This window comes from Notothenia coriiceps, unplaced genomic scaffold, assembly GCF_000735185.1.
Source record: "Notothenia coriiceps isolate Sejong01 unplaced genomic scaffold, NC01 NC01_scaffold00037246, whole genome shotgun sequence".
Taxonomy (NCBI): domain Eukaryota; kingdom Metazoa; phylum Chordata; class Actinopteri; order Perciformes; family Nototheniidae; genus Notothenia; species Notothenia coriiceps.
Genome location: NW_011369947.1, coordinates 13,236,256 through 13,263,952, shown reverse-complemented (window position 1 = coordinate 13,263,952; position 27,697 = coordinate 13,236,256). Strand labels below are relative to the sequence as shown.

Sequence of the window (27,697 nt, the reverse complement as noted above, 5' to 3'; positions counted from 1 at the left end):
ATTCCAGGTTTATTTCTGGTCTAGATAAAGTGGACGCCGGGTTATTGCTGTGCTTTGTAAGGTGATCTTGCATAATCAGTCAGGTTGGCGGCCTGCCCGCGTGGTCTGAGAGTGCCTGTCCAATTTTCATGCATCGGTCACAAAAGACCCCTCTTAATGCGCCGCTCGGGCCAAAATATGCAAGCTGCCAAATGGCTCAAGTTTTCAGGTGGTGGAGTTCACTCGAAAATTACGTTCAGTAACTTCATCTCGAGAACAAATCCAATTCTTGTGCTTTTTAAGTCCGTTTTTTATATCCTTCTAAAGCAAGTGCTCCACTTTTCCTTCCTCACTGATAAAGCTGTGAAGTGATATTTAAATAAAGTACATGCATGGGCTTTTATGATGGTTGTTTTTGTAGGGGGCGACTGCTTACTAATCAGAAGGAGGATGTTGGTTCTGCAGTTTTTTTTAAAACGCTTGCATCTCCTTTATATTAAATGTGATGTAAGATCAAAACACGGGCCTGCTTGGCTTCAGGTTCATCTCAGTACGGGACTGAAACTAAATTAAATGTAATGCGCCTAGTGACATCAAGAGAGGCTCAGTTTGGTTGAGTAAAGTATTTAAAATCCCCTTAAATGGTTTCCTTTCCTTTAAAAATCCTTGGCTGGTAGCACTGGTTCAGCATGAGGCTGAGATGGGTTGTCAAGGAAACACTTGAGCTTTGTGCAGTCAGAGTGGTTGAGTGTTAGTGCTGCGTGTTTTCAGTGCACACACACACATGCATGCGGGTACAGTATGTGCTGGTGTGTGTGCTCTGATGTCTGTGGGGAGGAGAGGGGGGGGATGTATGGCTATGGGATGGAGGGGTGGTGGGGTTGCAGCGGAGGCAGCAGGAAGAACACCTGCGTCTCTCCTGGCACCAGGTGCTCCTCTCCTGTCTAAATGAGAGTAATCTCCCCTCTCCTCTCCTGCCGTCTTTCACAAAGCAGATTAGTTTCGCTGTATGTTCCAGTCTGCTGATTCAGCTCCCCCAAGCACTGTGCTGGCTGCACCAGTTATAGGGGCAATCGTTCATCAGAGCAGCCCACTGTCACACACTAATTGGCATAAAATATCACCAATTCTAAGCTCCTCTCACAAAGAAAGAACCATCACCGCTACATCGATTTCTTTTCATCCTCTCTTCCATTGAAGCAGGCTATCAGTGAGCAGTCATGTTCGTGCAGTAAGGCCTCTCTGAGATGATTTCAGTGAGGGGAGATATGATGGCAACGAATGCATATTAAAGGAATAGTTTGACATTTTAAAATATACGCTAATTCTCTTTCGTGCTGTGACTTAAATAGGAAGATCTATACAACTCTGATAACTGTCTGTTAAAAACAAGAAAGTTAGCTAAACGGTTAGCTAGGTAACGGTTAGCTAGGTAACTAAATCTTTAAATCTTCACTTAACCCTATGTAAACCCATAATTTGTACCCTTATCATTTCAGTTTTTCTACAAAAGATATGTAACATGCAATTCGTGAATTTTAGAGGTGGTGGTATGTGGATTGTGTTAACTTTGGACAGGGCAAGGCTAGCTGTTTCCCTCTGTTTGCAAAAAAGAATTGTCATAGCTATATTTACTTTACACAAACTGCTATCATTGATTTTTTTCTTTTTTCATTTCACTACAACCCTGTCACTGAGTGTCATTAATATTTCAACAAAAACTGGAGTGCCGCCAAACAAGAAAATCCAGCTCACCATTTAACTGAGGCACTGTTAGTGTTACCTCTCCTATTGTTTAGCATTATGAGTCACTTAACGCCACAGTGGTTTCGTTTTTACTGAGCCTCAGACAGTGTTGGATAATAATTGTCATCAGACTGTGTGGGAGCGTAGTGATGACAGTGTCTGGACTCGGCTTGACAGGTGGAGCAGATGAGGAATGAACTCCTGCAGGAGAGGGCTAGCAGACAGGACCTGGAGTGTGACAAGATGGCTCTGGAGAGACAGGTACACACTCTCCTGTTCGCAGGAAAACAACTACACACACTGTTTCTCTACAAACTCAGAACAAAGCACCAACTAATTTCCTCCATTTGTGCTCATATATTCATCCATTCAGATATCATTTCTAATTCATATTTTTGTTAAACCAATTTTATAGCATACAAGTGTTTTTCCTGCCAAGGTATGCGCCTCACCACCTCTCTTTGTGACCCCTCTAGACCAAAGACCTGAAGAGCAGAGTGGCTCATTTAGAGGGCTCCCAAAAGTCCAACAAAGAGGGCCTGGTAGCCCAGCTGGAGGATCGCATACAGGAGCTGGAGGGGAGGCTGGAGGGAGAGGAAAGGTGAGATGAAGGCTCCTGGGGGGGAATAGGGATGAGGTGCACTCTGGTCTAGGTGATGGAAGAGGAAAGTATTAGGGGGGGAAGATGACTGAGAAATAGAGAGGTTCATTAGGTTGGGTTTGAACCTAGAACTCACTGCCTTGTTAGTAGTGAGTTCTAGGTGCCTGATTCAGAGTTTGTACTTAGACACTGAAGGATTTAGGCTTCAATATTGGACCTTTATGAAAGGGAAGTAGATCCCAACTATAATGTGGATTGAGGTCTTTGAACTTTGAGGCAGGTTTCTACAGGGGTTGAAAAAAAATCAGTTATCAAAAGAGTTCAAATAGAATAGCCTTAGTGTGTGTGACTTTGGTAAAAACTTCACTCATACAGTAGTTTTGGGGAATTGGCTGTTTTTCATATAGTCAGAAACTAATAAATGCCATTGAAGGGGCATTCTTTCTTTAGATAGGTTAGGTGTAGTGTGAAGCAGTAATAGAGTGTTTATGGGATCAATTAAGATGACCAGTATCCTGTTGACTTCCAGGAATCTAGTGGAACTAAACAAATAACTAAGCGGGGGTGACCATGAGTCTTTTTCCAAGCTTAGTCTACAGAGAGGCCCACAGTCTCATAAACAATTAAATCATGTGCTTATTCAGAAGAAAAATCCAACTCTGGGTTTACAACCTTTTACAGAATCTGACCTGTTTTTCATTTTTTGAGATCAAAGATGGATGCAAGTAAGACTGATGTGCTGCACTAAGAGATAAGAAAGGCTTTATTGTTTATGTTCATGCTGATGTATGATGATATGTTTCAGGGAACGTGCCAACCTGCAGCTGGTGAACCGCAGGCTGGAGAGGAAAGTAAAAGAGATGATGATGCAAAGTGAAGAAGAACAAAACACAGTGCTAGATCAAAAGGACCAGGTATGTAAAACACACCCTCCTTTAACTCAATTTACTACACATTCTTGCTGATCTTTGTTGGACCCTTTTAACCCTGTGTGTGTTGGTTCTTCTTGAAGTTAAATCTGCGTCTAAAGGCCCTGAAGCGGCAGATGGACGAGGCTGAGGAAGAGATCGATCGGCTGGAGCATAGCAAGAAGAAGCTGCAGAGAGACCTGGACGAGCAGCAGGAGTCCAACGAGCAGCTCCAGAGCCAGCTCAAATCTCTGCGGAGTGAGATCAGGTGAACGCATAAAGACAATATCTGATGTGCCCAGTTTTCATACGTAGAAGACCGACATGACAAAATGCTTAAACAATAACACAACAAACATTTTCAGGGTCCTAATTATATGTTTCTGTCTCATCCAGGCGTAAGAGCAACTCCGCTCCGCTGCTCAACACTCTGGACGATGATGACGACGATGACGACATCAGCACCGACGGAGAGACGTACTTCAGATCCTCATTGGGGTACAAGCGCTCCTCAAGTCAGGACAACATCCTGTCCACCTACACTTTATAAACAAACCCTGAGGTGGAAGATAACGGCTGCTTTACATGCATCACTGTGAGACCAAACAGCCGGAGATGTATGTGCTGTTAGCAAATGAAACTGTAAATGTTACACGGAAACATCTGTGTGATTAATTCCGGTAGAATCTCCTTGTCCATAAACTCACTCAGTATTATTTTTAGCGGCTCTGAAATTACAGGATGAAATGATACATTTGTTTAATGTTTTAACATGTCCCATAGAAATTAAATGTATATACTGTTAAATCTAGTAATTCTACATTCCCGCAATAAGCCTTGTGTACATTTTAATCTTAGTGGATTATTATTTGTTTTACAAATGGATTAAACATGATTATCCTAGCATTAGTAAACTTGAAAACGCACTCTTTAATGCACTGTAAAACGACGCAACCAGTACTGCCTTTGTGAACAATTATGAGTTGACTAACTCTCACTTTTTATGCCTATCAAATATGTTAAATTTACATACAGTATCTGAATATTAATGTGTATATCGTTTAGGCTAATGACATATATCCGCTTTTTTAATGAATGAAAATCAAATCCGAGTATATGAAGTGAGCAGTGCCAGGATTCTTTTATTTTTATTTATTCATGGTTGAATACACACAATCCTGGCTCAGTGAAGGTTTTAGGGAACAGTAAATGAGGGACTTTGTACACATTGTTTTTTTATACAGTTGTCTATGGTTTGATACAAATATTAGCTCCAAAAAAATACTATAAACAGGCATTTATTTTAATTGTTACATACAGTTTACTGCAAATATAAGTGACACCACAGTATTGCTTTCACATCTACTGGAAAAGCTTGCTTAATGCAATCATGTGATATCTTATTTGACTTTCTTTTATCTTTTTTGTGATTATTGATTCTGAATCTAACTTTTCATCAGTTGCAGTGCTAAACGTATATCAAAACAGTTCATCTCTGAAGACATTTTTATACTGGAAACACTTTGATTCAACTTTTATCTCTGGCCATTTCTGAATAAGTATTTTTCTTTAACCTAATACATGTGTGTGTGTTTGAATCAAGTCACTGTGCATGTATAGCCTTGCAAATGTCCTTACATTTTCCTTGAAGTGAAAGAGGGAATTTCTTCAGATGAGATAAACTGACCTTTGCTGTTTTGTTACACTGTGATGATTTGCACTCTCTGTTGGCTCTGCGCCAATGTCTGATGCCTGTGGAGGGACAGTGGATTGAGACAATTTGCTGCCACTACCTCTCTGTACACACAATAGTTTGTTCATAAATCCTGCTGACACTCAAATAAAGTTACTTTCAGTTACTCTCGCATGCTTTTTTGCTTGATGAATAATTATTGGCAATTCATTTTACAATTGAAAGTTTCCTATCACACATGTTTTAATATGTATGAAAACGTTTTAATTCATTTGTTTGGGATTTTTCCATAAAAAGTTCAAATACCTAGTTAAAAATCTGAAACAACTCCCCTCACATTTAAAAATAATTTCATATATTTATCTACTACTACACTTGCATTGATAATTATTAGTTTTGACAAGTGGTGGAGGTTTTTCTGGAGTTGGATTTGTTTCAAAGTGTCTTTAAAATATATCAACTTGTGAATGAATGTTTTTGAGATGAGAATTTTAACCTGTTTTTCACTGAAACCTAGTAGAGTAGAAAAGCAGGTTTTGACTGAGACAATTTGATCTGTCTAGAAATCCTTGTACACTGACTTCATTCATCCTCTGATAAAATCTCCGTGGGGTCAATGCAGCTGTGTCAATAGCGGCCCTTTATCTATAATTCCGTGCTCAGTGGGTCACTGTTTTTCCTGCTGGAACATATGAGGCATATGATTCCTGTGTTTGGGCCTTATCGCCTTTCACTGCAGAGCTTTGACCTCCTTCAGTCTCTTGGGTAGAACAAAAAAAAAACAGATTGCTGGTGTAGAGCTGCAGCACACAGTTGAAAGTGTTTGTATTTGTAATTGATTTAGGTCACATTGTCAAGATCAGTTTTGACTGATATCAAGATGGTCTTTTTAGGTTGCTCAGTGTAAAAACAACATGTATCTACTTTCATGCGGAATCTACAGCGGACTACAGCAGAACAAGGGGGAGAATAGACAGGGCTTTCTTATGCGTACTGGCTGACTGGCTATTGTTGGCAGGGCATGGCCTTCATTTGCTGCTTTTCTGTGAGGAACAAACAAATCAACCTATTGAGTGCCACAGTATTATCTCTCTCTTTTGTGTCAAGCCAAGCAGTAAACTAATGGGGGCTGCAGGCAGGACGGCTTAAGAGGGGAAGTTGTGTATGCTTAACAAGGTGATCATTCTTGGGATTCCTTTATATGCTTGAGTGACTTCAACCAGTGAGTGACTGTTGAGAAATAAAGAGGTAAACAGCTGAGAGAGTCATTTCTGTGAGGGAACTGTGGGAGTTTAAGCATGTACAGGGTTTGAAAAGATACGCTTTTTCACACCGTGCTCTCTATTTCACAAATGTAAATAGGAATACACGTTTAACAAGTCTTACAGGCATCTGGAAACATCTCTGGCACTTACAGTAAGTGGAGGTGGAACAAAAATAAAAGCTTGTGTGTTCAAAATGTCACAGAGTCATGCTGCCCCCTAGCTGTGATAATAGTACCAGGTTTTATATTTTTTCATCGTCACAGTCGAATTGTCGAAGGGTCTTTCGGCAAAATACTTAACACGTGTTGCTTCCTAGTCATGTCTACGGTATGACAAATACAAATAATAGAGATTAGCACATTATTTGGTCAGTAAACTGTGTTGGAGTTTTACATTTTCTCACTTGTCTGCAAAGTAGTGTCCACTGACTTCCATACTGGAAGCGTGGAAGGCATGCCTGTTTCCGTGTCTCTTTACATTTCAACGGATATGCGCATTGATGGAGTGGTAATGATGAAGTTAATGGTTTGTAGTGTGGGAGTGGAGGCTGGTTTTTATCAGCAGGCCGAGCTTTCAGACCTCTGCAGACCCAGAGGGACACAAAGGGGGAAGTCTCCCACACACACCACACGCAAATCCCAAATACTCCCACCTGCATGACGAATGGCACGTCATAAGACCCTTGTGAGTGATGTTTACGATATTTGTGTCTGGTTGAGGTGCTGCTGTGCTGCTCACAGGGGAACGTTTGCGTTTATGCACAGTATGCGTTTTCAAAAAAGTTTTCCGTTCACACGTATTCGCTTCATTTGACGTGTCCCACATGTTTGATTGTCATTAAATACGAACATTGTGTGTGTGTGTGTGTGTGTGTGTGTGTGTGTGTGTGTGTGTGTGTGTGTGTGTGTGTGTGTGTGTGTGTGTGTGTGTGTGTGTGTGTGGGGTGGTGGTGTGTACTGCTTAATGTTTGCCTTGAACTTGATTATTGATTTAAAGANGCCATCAGCAAGGGGATCTCAGAATCCTATCAGCTGACACATCTAGGATGGGTTGTTGCATCTGCATTATCCAGAATGAAAGCAGGAGAAACCTCCAGCAATATTGCTGGAGGTTTCTCCTGCTTTCATTCTGGATAATGCAGATGCAACAACCCATCCTAGATGTGTCAGCTGATAGGATTCTGAGATCCCCTTGCTGATGGCAAACTGTGTAAAATAACCTTGAGGGATGATACTTCTCATATAGTAGGCTATGTGTGGTCCACAACAAATATCAGAAGAATATCAGAAGTCTGAAGAACAGGGCCGTTGCCATAGGAGACGAAAAACTGTGGTCGCACAGGGCCTCACATAAGATTTTTTTTTTTTTGCCTGAATTGAATTTACAGATATTTTATATTTATCTATAGATGATAATGGTCTATTATAGAGTATTTGATGAAAAATAATCAAATCAATTTGTTTTTGTATACTTAAAAAAACTTTGCACAGGTCCTTTTCGACCGACTCATGCATCGAAGGGTTAATGTTGTAACATTTATTACCTTTGTAACTACCATCATTGGATTCCTTGACCCTGAAAATGTAGGTTTCAAAGTTAAAATCAATGTTCCAGCTTATTTAGAAGCCGAGATATTACAAAACCTACATTTTACGGCAGCCATTTTGGAAATTCCAATATAGCCGCCATATAGACATCTGAGCAAATGGAAACATAGATTTTCTGAATCCTTATACAATACCCTTTCCAAAAATGTATAGTTTAGCAAATCCCCACAAAAATCCCACGAAAGTTAAAATCAAGTTATAATGAACCTGACTAATACTTAAAGTTGAATCTAGTGGCACATCAAAGCAAAGTCTGGCAGCATGTTCACCACATGGAGTCAGGGGAGTATGTGAAGGAGACGAGACAGGTTCTCTGTCTTCATCCTGATCCATGCTCCTTACTAAAATAGGTTTTACTTAAAAACAAGTATAAACTACTTAGTCACTTTACACCACTACTATACATTACAACATACTGTATAGGCTGACACAGAGGAAGTGATGAGGAGAAAGGCGGCCGGCAATCTGATTGGTCCACACAGTCCGAGCATTTCCGGTTTCTTTGGAGAGGCGATACTTGTCCCTTCCCCTCTGTGTGATGTCCAGTAAACCCGCACTGTCTGATACACATATCCCCCTCAGACCCACGGCTGGTGCTGCAGCTTGTATCTAGACCCGGGTCTGCGCTGAGAGCCAGGGGCCAGGGTGAGAGAGGTAGGCTGAAACACAAACTCTGAGGGCGGTCTTTGTCCCGACATCCCAGTCAATGTGAGCATGCTAACGGATCCTAGCTAGCTAATGTGTGGTGAGCTGATCGACAACTCAATGCTAGGATGAATTTAAGATGATGTGTGATTAAGCACATCATTACTGCACATCATTACTTAAACAAGGCATAATTAATCAACCCCATCGCAGACTGCAGCAGGTGATCACCAGGAGCAGTGGAAATCATACGTGTTAGCTAGTTAGCATTAGCTACCTAGCTGCTGTAAAGAAAAGAGGCTAACAACAACATAGCAGTTAAATCTGAGCCAGCTGCGCTAACATCACTTTTATTTATGCTAAAAAAAGCTTTATGTGGTGACTGTTCAGAAGTTTGAAGCAGGATATTATTGACGTTTCTAATTAATTAAAACAAATCGTATAATACATTTAGGATTTTGTTGTAAGGAGAATAATGTTAGCTCAAAAATATACCAGCATTACCGTTCTTGGATTTATTTTATCAAAATGTACTTTATTTGACAAGAAAAAAGCTCATGTTATTTACCTGTCAAACAGAAACAAATAATGATAAAGAAGTAATAAAAGCGTTTTTTTTAATAGTGTATTTGTTTATACGGCGATGTCTACAGCAATATTTTATTTCATATTGAAAACTAATTAGAAAGTTTTGTTTGCTCTTATTATGATCTAGTCCACAATTCATATTGCTGCCCGTGTCATATTGACTTTTGAAAATGTATTCAGTAAAGGTGTCTGCCCAAGACTAAAGGGTTTCTACTGCAGATATTATGATCCATCATAGTAGGTAAAAGCAGCTTTATTTAAATCAGACATTGTTCATTTTATTACTCGCACCTGAGCTTTTCCAGGTGTGACATTTAAAAAATGTATCGTCTCCCTGCCATTTGCTTAAAAAATAATTAAATGTTGAGGAAGACTGTGCCTCTCAAATTAATAAATGTATAGATCCCATAACATTTGAGAATTATTACCAGGTCTTTCCATCTCGTTATAAAGCGTTCAGCTGCACCCAGGCTGTTTTTGGCACCATCTTAACCAAGTTGATTTAATTCAATTTGTGAACATCAACGCTAACTTAATGGTTTTGTAAAACTAGTGGTTTTATTTGTTCCTAAGGGGACTTTTTTTTAATGGTTTTTAGGTATTGTTTGTATCTTTTATATGTATCATCTGCTACAAGTATATCAAATAGTTATCCCAATATTTGTACCCAAGTTTTGACTTAAAATGTCCCTGAATAAAAGCTGCCTATAAAATATAATGGGTCATTGGTTTGCCTTATTTGTCAAAACGTTAAATAATATATAGTATAGCTCAAGTTGACTAAATATTTCGTTTTTTTCCTCTTACAGCTCCACAATGTCTGAACTTTTTATGGAGTGTGTGGAGGAGGAGCTGGAGCCGTGGCAGAAACAAGCTCCTGAAGTTCACTTGATAGATGATGATGATGATGATGAGCCCATCTTCGTTGGAGTGCTCTGTATGTCATAGAACATTTTAAACATATTTATGTGAAGCATTACTTGCATCCAATTTTATTATTTACTTATTTTGGCTCTTTTGTTTGTTATTGCAGCTAATAAGCAGAAGGAGGGAAGACCCAACCCTCCACCTCCTCAGAGTAACCGTGCAGGGAAACAGGAAGTCAAGCCTCCTGCTCCTCAGCCGGCCAGTGGCCCCTCCCCCATAATGCTGCCGTTGAGTGTGGCTGGAAATGCCGTGAATACTACAGCACCCAATCTGACAACATTGACCCCGCAGCCTCTTATCGTCAATAACCAGGTATTGTTGGTATTAAAATAATATTTGCGAATTCGATCCAATAAGCAAAAACACCTTAGCGTTAAGTGGGGATTTGTTTTTGTTTTTGTTTCAGGGCTTTATTGTCACTTCTCCGCATCTAGCAAACAACAGTGACTTTATTGCCTCTCTTGGGAGCCAGTACCCTCCTGGGACCTCATTTACAATAGTACCAGGTAAATACAAAGTGAAATATACAACTCAGGAGTAACTTGTCTTCCCCTAATAACCAGTGATTTTATTCTGAGACTGTAATAGTAACGCCTCATTAAAGGCATTTCTATATTTAAGCTGGCGATACCGAGTGTATCAGGAGAGTTCGTCTGTTTTGTCTTCCAGCTGGTCAGCAGCATCTTTTCCAGCAGATCACCACCGCCACCGTAATGCCCGGTGCTGTCCACAGACCTCAGGTGCAACAAATCAGCAACAACGTTGTGACTTTATCCAACGTTCAGAGTCCTGCTGTTTACTCTGCACAGCCTCAACAGCTGCAACTCAACTGGTCCAACCCACAACCTCTAAAGACCTTTTCCGTGGCAGCAAATGCCCTTTACAATGACAATAACAGAGGTATTTTCTCTTCTGATGTACCAAATAACCATGCTTTATCATACTTGCAGATCAATCAGCTGACAATACCAAAACTAAAATGTTAATGTGTTTGTTTTAGGATTGCTTACAGATCAAATTTTAGTCAAGCGAGTGCTACCACCACAGCAAAAAGACAGCGTACCCAAAAAAGCGAAGATTGAATTGGGTACGTTTCTATACAGATTTGTAATGTCATTACTGTAGACACACCCTTTACGTTTTTTTGTTCTTTGTGGGGGTTATTAGATTCAGAAATGACATGTAAATTGTTTTGTAGGGTCAGTGAAAAATGGGGTATTAAAGAAACAGTGCCCAAAGTGTCGAGAAGAATTCCTCTCACAGGAGGCCCTGACGTTTCACCTGCAGGTGAGTTAAAATCTTGTGGAACCGTGTCAATGAGAATGTGTTAGTAAAGTATCCACTGAAAAAACGATGAACGGCTTATTATACAGATTGATTATGACCCCAGGTTAAAATTGAATGTTAAAAAAGCTTTTTATTATTACAACTATTTGTTTCCTAGTGGTTTATTTTTCTAACTTGACTCAAAGATTGGATGTGATTGATAAACAAAATCCCCTCAACATGATTTTGTTACTTACCAATAATTACATCACACTTTTATTTGTTTTTGCCTATTCTATTATCCCACCCTCATTTCAGTTTTTTGTTGTTAACATAACAAACATTTAGACATCAGTATTATTAAGTAAAACGTTGGATGAACCATTTAAATACAAATCAGACCCCAAAGCTGTCGTATTCATGTAAAACACGTTGTTATTTCAGAGCTGCTGTGCAGTGTTAGAAGCTTCAGCCGAATCAGCCGTGCACATCGGTGCAAACAAGCGCATCATGCTGGTTTCAGAGTTCTACTACGGTAGATCTGACGGAAATATGATGAAAAAGGATGCGCAGAAACCCAACACCACTTTCAAGTGCCAGAGCTGTTCAAAAGTTCTCAAGAACAATATCAGGTATGTTCGTTTTCTTTCAGTAAAATAACAGCGTAATATTCCATAAATAAATATGTTTTGGCTTTTCTGTGCTAAATAATCAGCAAGGGCGTGGTGCAGTGTGAAGCTGACAATTGAGCGGCCCGACCAAGCAAGGAGGCAGAACCTCCAAAAATACAACCCGGTGTGGGCATTTATGAAATGATCACAATGACACACAGCCTCAATCCTGCTGTTGTTTCCCTGAGCACAGCCTGCAGCCTCCAGGGTCTCACACACACACCTCCAAACAGAAAAACCCCAGAGCCTAAATGCCCAACCCAACAGGACACAGGTGAGGGGGGAGGAGACAACACAGGGCACCAGGTGCACACAATCAATGGCAACAGGCATGGGGAAAGGGGAACACATTTCAAAATAAAATACAATAAATAGTATAAATTGTATAAAAATGTGCACATATGCAAGGCCCGAAGCCATCAGTCCACAGTGACGAAGTTACCTTCGTCACATGCAGCGTTGTATGTTTGTTGTTTATGGTTTAATGCATCACTGAAAGATCAATCACTGCGTTGTTGTGGTGATGCAGGTGGATTTGTATGATTTAATGTTGTTGTTTTTTGTGTATTTTTGTGTAACACAGCTGAACTACTGATGTGAGTTTAGTTTTCACCCTCTTTTCAATAACTACATTCAGTAGTTGATATGCTCTCAAAAGCAGATTGGGACTTAAGTTTTACAGAACTTGGTGAAAAGAGATTTGTCTTGAGCCCATATGAAATCTGGACATCTTCGCTGCACTTCTCCTCTCAGATGGATGACAGTATCAGAGCGTTTTCCCCCATGGGCCTAAAGATGAAAAATGACTGCTAGTTTAGGTGTGTAGGAACTGCCTCGTTGATTAAATAACTTTGCTTCAGAACATTGGAAAAAAAGCCTCTGTAAGCCGCTTTTAATGGACAACAACATTTGTACTGCAACCATACTCTCAAAGCTGAGGTCATAGTTCATCCACATAAAAGTCTCTATTAGGGGAGCTGAGGCAGCAGAATCTGCAGGCTGAGAAATGGGCCTCGCCTCGACAGGGCAGCAGTGGCAGGGAGCTGAGGAGGGGAGCGCTACATCATTATGCCAAACTGAAGTCTTTGTGTAATTGCTGAAATTATAACAGCCATTAAACATGCTTGTAAAAGTGAGGTGAGAAGAGTATGTCATATTTCTTTAAAGCCTCTGGGACTTGGAACTGCAGATAAACGGGGCATGAATATGAATGGTTTTGTTTAAAAGGACCTAATTTGTATTTTAACAATATACATTAAATCGATGCAAATCTCCTGCATTTGTTGATTAAGTGGTTGTTGTTGTGTGTGTGTGTGGGATAATGTCACAATTGGTTGAATGAAGAGCAATTGTTATTTTAAAGCTGAAACTAGCGTATCAATTTGTAGGAAAAAATAAATATTGACTAAATGGCTATTGCGAATTGAGAGATCAATGTACATTATTTTTATTAAATAGACAAATAATATATAATTATACATATTATATTAAACCATTATTTGTCAATGAATAGCCTCAAATATGTTATGTCAATTACTTTAGAGCTGCAACTGACAATTACCGGTACTTTTAAATATTCATTAGCAATTAATTATCGATTGTTTCCTCAATTATTTTTTTTTTTCTCCCAACAAAAATCCAATCAGTGTTTCCAAAAGCCCAGGTTGTCGTCTTCAAATGTATTGTCCTGTCTACAACTATAAGATATTTAGTTTACTGTTTTAAAAAAAGTCTTAAACACAAATTTTTCCTGTAAATTAAACCTATTGAATTTGATGAATTCTCACATTTACAGGGAAGTTTTTTGGGAAGTTGTTTGCATCTGATATCATAACATATTGATGAACATAACTACAGGGACAAGCAGGCTGATCATTTACGTTTCGCTTCTTAAAATGTGGTTTTAAAGGTCACCCATTATGCAAATTCCACTTTTTCATGTCTTTTATACATAAACATGTGTCCCCTCTGTGTAAAGAGATTCTGAAAGTTTCAGGAAAAAAGATTCTCTCACTTTTTGTCCTGATCCATTTATATAAAAACCTGTCTGAAAATGAGATGATCAGATTTAGGACACTTTATGATGTCATAACGATTTTTTGGCTTGTGTAACCATTAGCCAATCACCAACCAAGGTAACCCCTCCCCCCACCTTATCACCTGAATCGCCTCGTAGAGCAGCATTGTGTTCTTTTTAACCAGATATCTCTCAGAGGGGAGTGGCTCCTTATTTTTATCTAAAGTAACAGACAGAGAATCGGCTCTTTTGAAACAGGGCTGAAACAGAGGGGATTATGGGATGCTGCAATGATCTGTTTGGTTTTTGGAGCCAAACACTTCAGAGACATGTTTTGTATCTGAGACCTATAATATATTGATGAAAAACAGTATAATAGGGGACCTTTAATACTCAGTGTGTGTTTACCCTGTCTCTCAGGTTCATGAACCACATGAAGCACCACTTGGAGCTGGAGAAGCAGAACAGTGAGAGCTGGGAAAGCTACACCACCTGCCAGCATTGCTACCGGCAGTACATGACTCCGTTCCAGCTGCAGTGCCACATCGAGAGCGCTCACAGCTCCATCGAATCCTCTAGTATGACATAAATATCTATACAGCTTAATCTGATCAATCTGCTCAAATGTAGCCATTTGTAATGTTATTTTTCTTTCCTTTAATTTTTTCTAGCAAATTGCAAGATATGTGAGCTGGCGTTTGAGTCGGAGCAGGTTCTCCTGGAACACATGAAGGACAACCACAAGCCTGGGGAAATGCCTTACATCTGCAGCGTATGTCACTTTATTACCGGGATTTGATTTTAATTTGAATGTTAGAGAATATTCACACTATGCTTTACTCCCTCACAGGTCTGCGATTACAGGTCGTCTTTCTTCTCAGACGTGGAGACACATTTCAGAAGTGTCCATGATAACACCAAAGACCTGCTCTGTCCTTTCTGTCTCAAAGTTCTTAGAAGTGGTCCTCTATACATGCAACACTACATGAAACATCAGGTGAGACACTCCTTTAATGTAGTCTCATAAAAAATGTGTAAAGCCTATCTAAAGTATCATTTTGAAACACAGATTTTGAGTTATAGCTGACACAGCAATGTGTTTATTGCGAATTCTTAAGATTGTAAAAGTATTTTTGCAGGAGTTGGAAGTCGCTCTTGGTTTGTATTGGCTTCATCACCTAGGTTGGATTGATTTGGTTGTCTGCCTTACACCGTAACGTAATAAATAAAAGCCTGACAGGAAAACCTGTTTCTCTTCACCTAGAGGAGCAATGAATATGGAAGAGTTGGAACCAAACTAAATTCATTTCTACTCTATTAATAACAAAGAAGTTCATTTCTTACTCCCAATATTCTTTAAGTGATTCCAAATAAAAAATCTCAGCAATTAGCCTGTAGTCGCACCGCTTAATCATGTTTTTCTTTACTTTCTTTATTTTTCAGAGAAAAAAGATCCATCGCTGTGGAAAATGCAGACTGAATTTTCTCACATACAGGGAGAAACTGGATCACAAGAATAACGTCCACAAAACCTTTAAAAAACCCAAAGCTCTGGAAGGTCTTCCTCCAGGAACCAAGGTGTGACCCTACAACATTTATTTAAGATCTGTTTACTAGTCTTAAAATTATACATTTGAATTTGAATGTGCATTGTGTTTTTCTTCCAGGTGACCATCCGAGCGTCCCTCACAGGAAAGGCTCCAACGCTGAACAGCTGCACTGATCCATCCAGCCTTGTTGTCACCCCAGAAAGTTTCAACCCAAAAACCAAGCCTGCTGTCAGTGGATCCAAGTCCAAGTCAAACGTCTCTGCAGGAAAAGCCAAGGCGAGCAAGAAGAAAGATCTCCAGTCCAACAAACACAATCTGTCGCTCAGGAACATCAGGTGAACTTCACACACAGCAAGAACCACATCTTTAACAGGATTCTTTGCTTCAACAGACTGAAAAATATTTATATTGACCGCATGATTAGCGTGGCTTAAATCATTTATGATATTGATTTTATCTCAATTGAGAATTTAAATAAATATAATCTCAATAATGATAAAAATGCTATCGGTTAAATCTATTTTTTGTGTATAGTGTGTTTTGTCTTTTGTCAGATATATTTCTCTCAATACGAGTACAGGGAGTTAGAGATAGGGTCTTATAATGTGTGTACCTTTAACATGATATCAACTTTTTAATTATTTTATTATGACATCCCTATATTAGCAACAATTTAAACATTATAAGAACGTTTTAGCACTACCATCCCTTTCCAATAAAATTGTAATCTTTAGCATGTTCATCTTAATCATTAATTTAGGGCCCCACCTCCTGGTGGGTGGAAGCAGATTAATAGGTGTTATTAAAGCATAGGAATACACAAAGGAGCTAATGACCTTTTTTATTAATTTTCCTGACAGTTATCATTAGGCTGGCTAAAAATAATATAGAGTATAGCGATTATTCCTTTTTCTTAAACTAATGAGTGGGATATTTGGCTAATTGCGCTCAGTAATCAAAAACAATATGCCATCTTAAATCACATAATGACCCATAAGATCACAAGATAAAAGATGTAGCTGAAGAATTTAGAGAACCTGCAGACCTCTCATAAATAACAAAGTAAATTACTTTGTTCATCTGCTTCAATAAACCCACTGTGAGATCCTAACAGCTATGCTAGTAGTTGTCAGTGTCTTAAAATCTGGATTGTCTCGTCCATGCTTGAATATATTGGTGTTTTGTTCTCTCTTTTTTTTAATGCCCAAATTTCAGAGTCGATGGAGGACAATTCACATGCATCGAGTGCAACACACAAGTGGACCACTTCTTTTCTCATTTCCCAATGATTTCAAATTGCGGTGCGTGCAAATATCGGACGAGTTGCAAAGTCGCCATTGGGAATCATATGATAAGGTGAGAGAAAAACGTTACCTTACGTTTAACTCAGTTTTTTTATCTGATTAATCGTTTAACATATTTGTCTTTCCTCATTGTTAGATTTCATAGTACCATAACCAAAAACAGATTCTTGAAAATGAATCACAAGAAGGCTTCATCGGCTTCAAAGTAAATACGCTTCATAAAGTCTGTTCTGCATTCAACATTAAATACAGAGTGTTTTCTGTTTGAAATTAGACATCACATACGGTTTGTTTATTCCCCAGAATAACTCTGGTCTGTCTGAACTGCGACCTCCTCATGGACGCAACAGGCGGTGACCTGATGACCAGACATTTAACTGACCAACCAAATCACATATGCAAAGTCATTCAGGAAAAGGGTACGTTTTCTTTTCACCTATAACGCCTGACTCATGGCTCGTGTGTAGTGTGACACATTTCTTGAAAGGTTGTCCTTTGTTTTTAACCCAGCAGATATCAAAGCCAAAGGTCGAGTGTGAGTAGAAACTACTACCCACTTTACATCTTGTTGTTCGATTATCTCTAATCTATTAATCATAACACAACAAATGTCGAAGACCAAATAACATTTACTAAAATCTAAAACCCGCTGGAATTAAATTGCATGTTTTTCTTCTGCTTTTGCTACAAATCTGCTCTGTAAATCACATGTTGTGTGGTCTGATTGAAGGGAAAGTCCAGAACTAGAAGTGCTTTGTTTTACAACATTGCTCCCTGTCTTTTCACTAACCATATGAAACTCTTCTGCTTTTTATCTGTGATTAAAAAAACTTGTTTTTATACAGCCAATTAATTGTTTAATTTGAAACAATATTTCCAGCAGGCAGTGATGCTTGATGGACTAATAGCCAGTCAATTATTGGTATAAAGACACATTTCTTCAACAACACAAAGAGGTTCCAAAGTCAATAAACAGAAAAATATATTCACCAACTATTACTATAATTGTTTAAGATTTTTTTAAAGCAAAAATGGCAGAATATACAGTTTTTAGCCTCTCAAAAATGTATATTTCTTGCTTTTCTCAGTTTAATACTGTGTCTTATTAAGGTGGATATCTTTGGGTTTTGGACTGTCAAAAAAAGACCCTTAAAGACATCACCTGTGCTTTCACAGATTAAACGATAATGGAAATATGTGTTGGTTACAGCCCTTTACATCATTGTAACCTCTTTGGTTTTAATAATGATAGAGTGCTTGCTAACACATTTTCACTACCGCTATTTCATACGTTTTGTTTGCAGTGTGTTTTGCTTAAAAAGTGACGATAGCATATTGCTGCATGTAAATCTAAAGGATGCTTTTAAAATGATGTCCTCTTCCCTTCCTGCAGCCATCTCTTCTTGAGGCAGCCAGCAAAATCGTTCTATCTGTTGACGACGGTGCCTGTTTTAACACCAAAGGAAATGGACTTGAAAGTGGTTGAAAGTCTGCCTTTCGCCACTGTGGATAGACCAGAGCCGATTGTACCAGCAGGTGATAGCGAAAAGGCTTCCACAGAAATCAGTGTGGTTGAAGGTTCCTCTGAAGGACACTTGTTGCTGCCCGCTGTATCGTCTTCCTGTGCATCAGAGTCAGTGTGTAACTCTGAGAGCCTGAAAGAAAGTGAGCAGCTCCCTGAGCATGAGAAAAGGGAACAACCAACCAAATCAGAATGAACCTCTACAACGAACACCATGCACATGTATAGCTAGGTATTTCATTTAGAGTCCATCAGTCAGACCTTGGCATTGTTTTCATTAATATAGAAAAATATGAAAAAAAAAAAAATGGTGTTTTGCTGCTGGTATTTTCCACCATTCCCCTCTAAGTTCATGTGTTAAGCAAAGTCCAATCCAACAACGAAAATATAAATAGATCTTCTGTTAAAATACCATTTCCTAAAAGGATGTTGAGTATTTTAGTATGTTTTTAATAGAAAAATACAATAATTAAAGTCTTCTTTGTTGTCCTAAAAGCCATATAATAAAGTATTGTCATTCTTAACATCATTAACCTTGATGATTGTGGCTCACCTTTTTAAGGACAGTTAAGATCATTTATGGTTTGCTTGGTCGAGAAAAAGGACTAAATTGTCAGATGACAACTGATTGTGAAACTCACTCAGTGGCAGATGCTCAAGTTGTTTCTGGGGATTTATTCATACAATTTCAATTCTGTCTTCCCATCAAAATAATAAATACTAAAATGTTTTAATGCCTTTTTCTGGACAGAGAAACGTGTGTCAACAGTCAGACAATTGTTTTTAAGAAATATATCGGACATGTATAGAAATGTCTAGCTTGAGATGTTATTCCCTTAGAAAAATCATGTTGGAAATATATCAGACAATTAAGAAATGGTAGGGGGTATAGTGTGAAAAAATAACCACAACTGTGTGAGGATTGAGCCGAATAATATGTGAATACCATTCATTTGTTGTCTTACTTTTAAATGATGTGAATGTGCCAGCTTGTGAAAGAAAGGTGAACATGTTGCTTGTTGTGGAGTTACTCAGCATGACACTTTTATGTTACAGCTGCCTGTTGATGGATGATTCATTGTATTTTGCATCAACAGTTTTAAAAAGAAAAGTCCCTGTACCTCTGGATAACCTGTTCACTTTGACTCAATATTTCAAGTTATTTCATAGGTTTTTAAAAAGGGTTTTCACTTGTATATACAGAATCTGTAGAGGACGTCTGTAAATGCATCTTTGTCTATGATGGCACTGTAAATGTATTCCAGAGTTTTTGACATTTGTTTGAATATATTGTGTTCACCGAGAGAGCAAAAACCCCTGGGTTTGGTTTAATGCTTCCCTGTTCTTGTAAATACAGTTTCAATACAAAAAGTCTGACGCTTTGAGTGTTATTTATCTGAATGTTGCCCTGATGCATCACTGATGTAAAGGACAAGTTTCCCCCCCTTATTGAGCAATCAAAGAGATAAAGAATTTCACTGCTAGATTCAAAGTGCACTGCTAATAAAGCTCATTATATTTAAAATGAATGATAAGTAATGAAACACATTTAAACATTTACATTTAAGTATAGACTAAGAGTGATTTGCACACATTTGCTTTCTCAAAATTGTAACAGAATTGCAAGTTTTATTGAAGATAGAAATTCTGTAAAACACATAACCAAATCACAAATTGAGTGCATTACATAAAATGTTCATGAATTGATCGTTATCACTACATTTGAAAATTGAAAATACAAGATTATTTTTCGAACATTATCGGGAAATATGATACATTTATAAAATGACATTTTTTTGTTCAAGTTTTTCACTAAAAAATATTCAGTACATTTATAAAATGACATGTGTTTGTTCCAGTTTTTCACTAAAAAATATTCAGTACATGCATTTCATTTCATTGCATACAAATACAAAAAATGCTATAACAAGTCAAAAACATTTACTAGTTGTTGACAATTGATAATGTTTGACTTCATACATGCATTCGTACATTATAGATAGCCTAGTCAAACAGCAGGCTACGTTTAAAATGAATCTGGTAAACATGAAGCTGTGAAGTGAAGAAGAGATTTTGATTTTACCGGCAGGTGACGTCATGGTTCAAGCTCATTTTGATTGGCCGAGCTTACGGCGACGCGGCGTTCCTAGGACAACCAGATGCCAAACAACACCGAGAAAATTTAGCGTCTCGTCAGGATAACAACGGCATCAATATGAACTTCAATTTAATAAATTAATAATTGTTTACGAATTAAAGAGTTAATATTAACTTAGTCGGGAAGGAGGACATCGACGAAAAGCACCTCAAACATGGTAAACTTTCTGCTGAACCGAAGTTAAACTTACCTTTAGCTTAACTGCTACAAGCAGAGCAGCTAACATCAACCTGTTGACGCAGCACCTGTTGAGTTTATTCAGTGTTTTCTTACGTGTCTTTTCCACTGGAACAGAGTCGTAACCGGGCGTACAGCCAGCAGCAGAGGCTGATGTCTCAGAGGCAGAACCAGGAGCAGCACCGGCAGGAGGAGGCCGGGCGCGCGGACAGAGAGCGGCAGCAGCAGGCCGGGCTGCGGCACGAGGACAGCTTCGAGAGGAAGAGGCTATTGAGGCAGGTGAAGGAGGAGCTGAGGGACAGACAAGTGGAGGCCGCTCTCATCCAGGTAAGTGGGTCTCCTCACTAAGGCATTGTGGGTCGGCTCCGCAGGGCACCCTGTCTCCGCTGCATTATTTTGATATCACTGGCATCAAATTTTCCTACACAAAACAAATAATTTACACATGTTTTTGTGAATATACATCCTTTACCATTGTCCCATCTCTACACCGTGTCACCCCATGAACAAGAGGGATAAACAAAGGTTAAGGTTAGTTGCATTACGCATTACATTACATTACATTACATTAATGCACACAATGTACAACAATATCTGTTTTCTTTATTTTTTTATCACTACCGATTTTTATTCCATATTTTATTCCCTTTTATTCCATTCCATTGCAATGTAAATACAGTTATATTTTACTATATTTTGTATTATTTAAAAAAAAATCTAGTTCTCTACCTGTGTTTTTAATTCTTGCTTTACTTGTGTGTATGCACCACGACACCAAGTCAAATTCCTCATACGTGTAAACCTTTCCGGGTTCAAAGTGCTTAAAACATAATAATTAAAAACAAAATGAATTGAACAAAAAGACAACTCATGAAAGGATAGTTAGAAAATGTACATTGTAAATACAGATAATGCACCAAGTGCTGGAGTGCTATGATATGTTTATGTTTATTAAGGATCCCCATTAGCTTTTGCTCTCGACAAAACCTACTCTTCCTGGGGTCCGACACTTAAAACAATACAACAATAATACAACAATAATACAGCAACATTTAGGACATAAGTCCTTACATCATTAACAACATTAAAAACATCACCAATATCACCAACTATGATAACACCTAGTCAGATGGTCTCTGGAAAATCAGCATACAGAGAAAGTTTCTCAGCCTTTATTTGAAAGAACCCGGGTTTGGGGCAGACTTCAGATTCTTAGGAAGTTTGGTCTGCGGAGCAGAGAAGCTAAAAGCTGCTTCAACAAAATAAACAAGGAGATGGCTTTGTAAAAATAAGTTGTATGGAACACTCAATACATAAAATAACATACAAATACATTGATCCTGATCACAGAGGAATACGTTTAAGAATACAAGACCATATGTATACCTTATTCTTACTCTTGTGCCATTATAAAATCAATAAGCCTCTCTCACTTAAGCCAATATTTGTTCGGCCCTCTTACGATTATATGATATTTTTTATACACAGCATCAGTTGTACTGTTTTCCCTTACACTCCCATCTCTTGTCAAAGAGCAGGAAAGACACTCTTTTGACCATTAGTCCTAAAAAGCTTTCTAGGGGAGCCATTATACAGTATTTCACAATAAGTTGCTGTTCACTTCATGCTATTGTAAAAAAAAACACACACCAAATACACAAGATAATATAAATAAACAAATCTTCAAATTGAGCGGCCCCTTTTATTTTACTGAAAAAAATCACCAAATGGCAAACCAGTTTCAGGTGAAGGTAAAAAACATTTAGTGGGTAACATGAGGAACCTGTTTTAAGGAACAATTATCTAATTTGATCCATGGTAAATGTCTGTCTTATTGGTTATCACCAGTTAAACATGTAATGATACACAGTACTGTAACTTACCTAAACTCAGATGTTTATAATCATAACTATCTTTGACTTGTAGGCAGAGGAGCAGAGAGCAACCAGAAAACAACAACTAGAACAAGAGGAGAGGTTGGCTAAAGAGCTGGCCCGCATCGACTGTGAGACCCAAAGAGAAGAGAAAATGAGGCAGCATATTAAAGAGAACAGGTACACCTACTACACATGCTCCATAACCTGGACTCACTTTATAATCCGGCTCAAAATGCAAATGCTTTCTTGCTGTTGTGTTGTCTTTCTCTGCTTTGGTCTCTTCAGTACCTATGATCAAGTCGGTTTGAATACTTTTCAGCATGGAGCTTCGAGAGCTGGAGTCGAAGCTGAAGTCTGCCTATCTGAATAAAGAGAGAGCGGCGCAGATTGCCGAGCATGAAGCTATGAGGCTTGAGACAATGGTGAGCACCGTCTGCATTCATTTCAATCAGCTACTTCCAACAACATAACCTGAGTCTGAACCACTGGTTGTAAAAGATTAATTCTGTTCTTAAAATATTTCATTTTAAATAACTAGATTTTTCTTTGCAGCTCACGGATAGAGATCCAGTATTATCTAATTAAGAACATACTGAAGGGACTGTTTATGAAGTACATTTGTTTAAAAGAGGATTAATTACCTTTTTGCATTAGGTCCCATATTTAAGGTGCATTGATATTCACTTTTGGTCAGTTAGGAGTGAAACATATCCTTATTTCTCCTAACAAGGAGCTAGTAACAAGGAGCTAGTAACAAGGAGCTATTAACAAGGAGCTAGTAACAAGGAGCTAGTAACAAGGAGCTAGTAACAAGGAGCTATTAACTTCACAAAAACACAGAATATTTTCCTCAGTTTATGTCTTTTCTTTGAATTAGCGCGAGGTGGCAGATTTAGGACGCAAGATGAAGAGTGAACTTGAGCGATTGGCCGCTGAGAAGCTGAAGCTGGAGCAGAAACGTCTGGAGGAAACGGTAGAGTATCAGAGAGAGCTGGAGCTGCAGCTCATGGAGAAGGAGCGCAAGAGACAAGAGGCGTACGAGGAGTTCCTCAGAGAGAAGCTCCTGGTGGATGAGATCGTCAGAAAGATTTACGATGAGGATCAGATGTGAGTCCTTCAGCGCAATATTTACAGCATTTAAGAGAATTGCAAAAAAAAAGTACACATTTTCTAGATTAACCCAACAATGAAGGGATTTGATATTACCTAGAAATACATATTCCATGGGTTTGAGTTGGCCATGTTTATACTGAGTAAAGAACATGTGATTTAAGTGACTTAAATCAGGGGGGGGGGGCAGGGAAGATAGTGGCCGACCCCTCCCACCCTGGACACAAACTGTTCACCCCCCTCCCCTCTGGCAGAACCAAAACCTCTCGCCACCTGAACAGTTTCTTCCCCTCTGCTACCGGCCTCTTAAACAAGGCCCGGCCCCCCCACTGAAACTTACCTCAGCCACAACGTAGTCTCTATATGCATTACATTAATGCACACAATGTTCACACTGCTTACTGCACATATTCTTATTTCATATTTCATATTTTATATCCTATAATTCATTCATAGCATTCTACTTCCATGTAAATGACTGCTTTATCTTATTGCTATTTAACTGTATTTTATTACGCTGTCCTTAAAGATTGTTTGTTTTATATTTGATGTCTGCACCATGACATCAAGTCAAATTCCTCGTATGTGTGAACCTACCTGGCAATAAACCTGTTTCTGATTCTGATTACCAGTTAAATATCTGTATCTGTCCTTGACTCAAAATGCTGCAGGATGCATTTAACATAGAGTTTCTACTAGCTTCCGTTTCTTCTCCAAGAAGGAGATAAGCCTTTGGTAGTGTGTGGGTTTTTTAAAATGATGTTGTTCTCCTGAAGGGAGAGGCAGCTGAAGCTGGAGAAGGTCAGAGCCACTCAGCAGCATATCGAAGACTTCAAGAAGCACCAGGCGGAGTGGAGACGCATGGAGCGAGAGAGGATGGAGGCGGAGAACAGGCGCATCGTGGAGTTTGCGAGCCAGCAGGAGCACATGGAGGAGAGCAAGATGGCCAAGATCAGAGAGAGAGAAGAAGCCAAGGAGCATTTTCATAAAATCGTAATCATTTAGACAACTATGTTTTTTAAATCCCAATACTTTTTAGATTTTCATTCAACGACACATAACTGTATATCTGGCACTCCTCTCTGTTCCCTAGCTGTCTGAGAAAATGGAGGCGAAAAGGCAGCAGCAAGAAGAGATGGAGCGAGTCCGTGAGGAACTTCATTCAGAAGAACAAGAAGAGGCTCACAGGCAGAAAGAAATAGTAAGTATCTTTGCTTTACTTTCTCTCATGTTAGACATTCATGCTAGTTATCAAACGATTGTTTTGTTAATGAAAAAATGAAACCACCATGAGAAAAGAGATGTACAGAGACACTCCGGGCTATGAATTTAAAAGCTCCACTTGTGGGGGATACTTCTGAAGCAATGGAGAGTCAGGACTCAGAGAGACACGAGGAGAGTTGGAGCTTTGATGGCAAACACTGACCACGGTACATTTACTACATTGTTTCAACGGAATTAATTTTTCCTTGTTCCGTTAATTAAAGTATCCACAATTTTAGAGTTATTATTTATGAAATAAAGTACATATAATATTAGCAATTTATACCGCTACTAAATTATGTCAAAAAAATATACAATTTGGTTATTCCCAAACAACAAAGCGACCCGATCCTTGATTACAACAAGTGCAGGACCATGACCACAAAACCAACTATGTGAACTGTTGAGTTGCACCCAACGCAGAATAAACTTCGAGACGACTTCAGACACTGTTTCAAAATCTAAACTGTTCCAATATGCCCTTTCCTTCGAAATTCTTCCTAATTAGAAAAAGTTACTGTTCGCCGGTTGCTTCCATAAACAAAGTACCAAAGGTACACAGATAAAAGTGCAAGTATACACATCGTGTGTGTACGATTATACAAACGTATACTATATGCACAATAAGCACAACATCAAGAGGCCGCATTGCCTTCTCCCCTCCCCGACGTTCTAACTTTTCAGGTTCTTTATTTGCGGGCAAAATGTTCCTTGGACACAGACACAGCACTTCTCTCGATGTCGACGTATACTGTAACTTAGAACTTCATAGAGGTATCGAACGTGTCACTTTGTACTCACATCACACAAAACGAAAAAGGAGGTAACGTATGTACACCATGAACGCAAAGAACAGGCACTTCTAAGTTTTATATTAGTACTAATTTGCCCGCTATACCATACACTGTGTCACATCACATGCTCGTCGTAATTGTGGACTATAATTTCGGTCGTGACGAAATTGAACCTATCTTGTCTCACACCAAAGCAATGGAACGGCCGGAGTACGCACGGGCAGAAGACAGGAGATAGTCAAAGAGCGTGGAGGCGCAAACACGAGCTCAACGAACGTACGCAGCAAAGACCCGCAAAGTAGACGAGCGTTTGCCTAGCAGGGAGGCGTTGAACATCGGTAGTATCTCAAACAAGGACTTCGAGGGAGAAGCAGGAAGAGACGGACGGAAGCGTAGAGAAACTTCGCAAGACAAACCACGAACCGTGCCAGACGACGTAGCGTCGGAGCGACGCCTAACAAGAAGAGGTACAGAAAGATACACTCTCAACATTTTACTTACTTTATTAAACGTAAGTCACCACAACCCCTTAGTAAACGAATCCATAAGTTGGACAACTCGTTGAAGTATCAAAGATGAGAGTGGACAGAAGGAAAAGGGTTACCCGTATCCAGATTCCGGAACCACATACGACGATAGAGAAAATTCCTGCCTCGTCGAACAACAACGGTCCAGATACTGTCTCGTGTTCGCGGTACTCCGACAAATGACAAGTCCCTACTTCCAAGGGACTGGGACCGCGCGTAAGAAAGGATACCTCGCTCCTCGAATCAATCCTAAGTCCCAGGTATCTAACGAAATGGCGCGAGGGGGTTGGGGGTTAACAATAGTCGCACGGCATGCTCCTAGCGCAACCCCCTAATGTCTGCCCCCCCCCCCATTCCTCGAGCTGTTTGAGCACCTTCAGTTGCTCGCCCTCGGAGCGCACGCCTCCCGTCCATACACTGGACAGTCGCTTGAATGTGCTACGACTTTACAATCGCCGGTTTTTTTGGCGGGGTTTGCCTTTTTTTTCACATTTGCTACACAATTTGCCGTATCATATTTGCTAGCAGGAAGACATAAGCGAGGTCTTGGTGTGTGTACCGGTCAGGCGGGGAAACATGCGTATAGATAACTCTACCTCTACCCGTCTAGCGGTGACCCGAAAGTTGACTTTTTGGCGGTGTGTTTTTGACGCGCCGAAAATGTCGAGGAACTACCCATGACGTTAATCACTTCCGAAAGGGGCACCACCCTTGCTAGTTTGTGACCGGTGGTGCCTCCTTTCTCGTTTTCAGTGTGAACCTCAATTTCTCTCGCCCCGACGCAATGCACGTACCGAAGGAAGACGTCCATTTTATGTTAAAATTATAAAACGTGTGATCCAACGCTGAATCCAGGATCACACGTGACCATGTCACGGCGCACGGGTGGCCCTGGGACGAAATCAGAGCCGACTACTTCTTACAACTAATAATGTGAGGTTTGATCAATTTTGAGCTCGATGTCAGTCCCAAGTAATATAAAACAAATGGTTAACCTGAAGAGGTACTGGAATGGATAAAAGGTAAACTGGTTTTTTTACTGAGAAAGAGTCGCCATGGTGACTTGTAGCCAAATAAAATTGTACCTTGTCCTTTGTTATTCCAGACTTTGTACAACACGATACAGATTTGTTTAGTTTATCATCCGAATGATCCGAAGATGTGCGATTTCCGTTTATTTAGAGAGTGTCGTTTGATGGTAGCAGTACTTTACGTAAAATGCAAAGTAATGATATGCCTATGTCATAACATAATAGTAATATCATAATGCATAAAACCGCCTATTCTATTTATATTTAATGCATAAACTACGTTGAAATCAATGTAAAGTACCTGGAACAAGTCCCGGAACTTAGAGGCGTAAAACTTAAAGTACTGAAGGTCCAAAAGATGTACTGGCATCCTTGTGGACACGTCTTGTCTCAAGAAGTGCTTTAGACCAACCGTTGGCGACACAGTTGAGCGACGTGTGTGGGGGACAGAACCAGTAAGAACCGCATTGA

General features: G+C 39.3%; 3 protein-coding genes across 4 annotated transcripts in view; all 3 read left to right on the top strand.

The window, feature by feature from the left end:
- The window catches only part of cgnl1 (cingulin-like 1), a 28,844-nt gene extending 23,751 nt beyond the window's left edge, over positions 1-5,093 (top strand). The window contains exons 15-19 of the mRNA XM_010794870.1: positions 1,903-1,986; positions 2,202-2,326; positions 3,132-3,240; positions 3,339-3,502; positions 3,631-5,093. Of these exons, the coding sequence (XP_010793172.1) occupies positions 1,903-1,986; positions 2,202-2,326; positions 3,132-3,240; positions 3,339-3,502; positions 3,631-3,784 (636 nt within the window). The 3' untranslated portion in view covers positions 3,785-5,093. The remainder of the gene's footprint in view (positions 1-1,902; positions 1,987-2,201; positions 2,327-3,131; positions 3,241-3,338; positions 3,503-3,630) is intronic.
- A 3,189-nt stretch (positions 5,094-8,282) lies between these two features.
- LOC104965845 (zinc finger protein 280C) lies at positions 8,283-19,218 on the top strand. 2 transcript variants are annotated; one of them, XM_010794867.1, is made up of 18 exons: positions 8,283-8,453; positions 9,842-9,969; positions 10,066-10,271; positions 10,366-10,465; positions 10,629-10,859; positions 10,960-11,046; positions 11,158-11,246; positions 11,670-11,857; positions 14,334-14,491; positions 14,585-14,685; positions 14,764-14,910; positions 15,357-15,491; positions 15,581-15,798; positions 16,679-16,819; positions 16,904-16,972; positions 17,071-17,186; positions 17,281-17,302; positions 18,161-19,218. In XM_010794867.1, exons 2-18 carry the CDS (start codon positions 9,849-9,851, stop codon positions 18,483-18,485), a joined length of 2,454 nt encoding a protein of 817 aa, XP_010793169.1. In that variant the 5' UTR covers positions 8,283-8,453; positions 9,842-9,848; the 3' UTR covers positions 18,486-19,218. The 2 variants fall into 2 exon arrangements, with proteins under 2 accessions (XP_010793169.1, XP_010793171.1); XM_010794869.1 differs by having other exon boundaries at positions 8,447-8,507.
- Positions 19,219-20,446: 1,228 nt separating this feature from the next.
- On the top strand, positions 20,447-25,970 carry mns1 (meiosis-specific nuclear structural 1). The gene is made up of 8 exons (XM_010795628.1): positions 20,447-20,604; positions 20,742-20,951; positions 22,551-22,678; positions 22,821-22,923; positions 23,379-23,608; positions 24,388-24,604; positions 24,705-24,812; positions 25,863-25,970. Exons 1-8 carry the CDS (start codon positions 20,602-20,604, stop codon positions 25,968-25,970), a joined length of 1,107 nt encoding a protein of 368 aa, XP_010793930.1. The 5' UTR covers positions 20,447-20,601.
- The last annotated feature ends 1,727 nt before the right edge of the window (positions 25,971-27,697 follow it).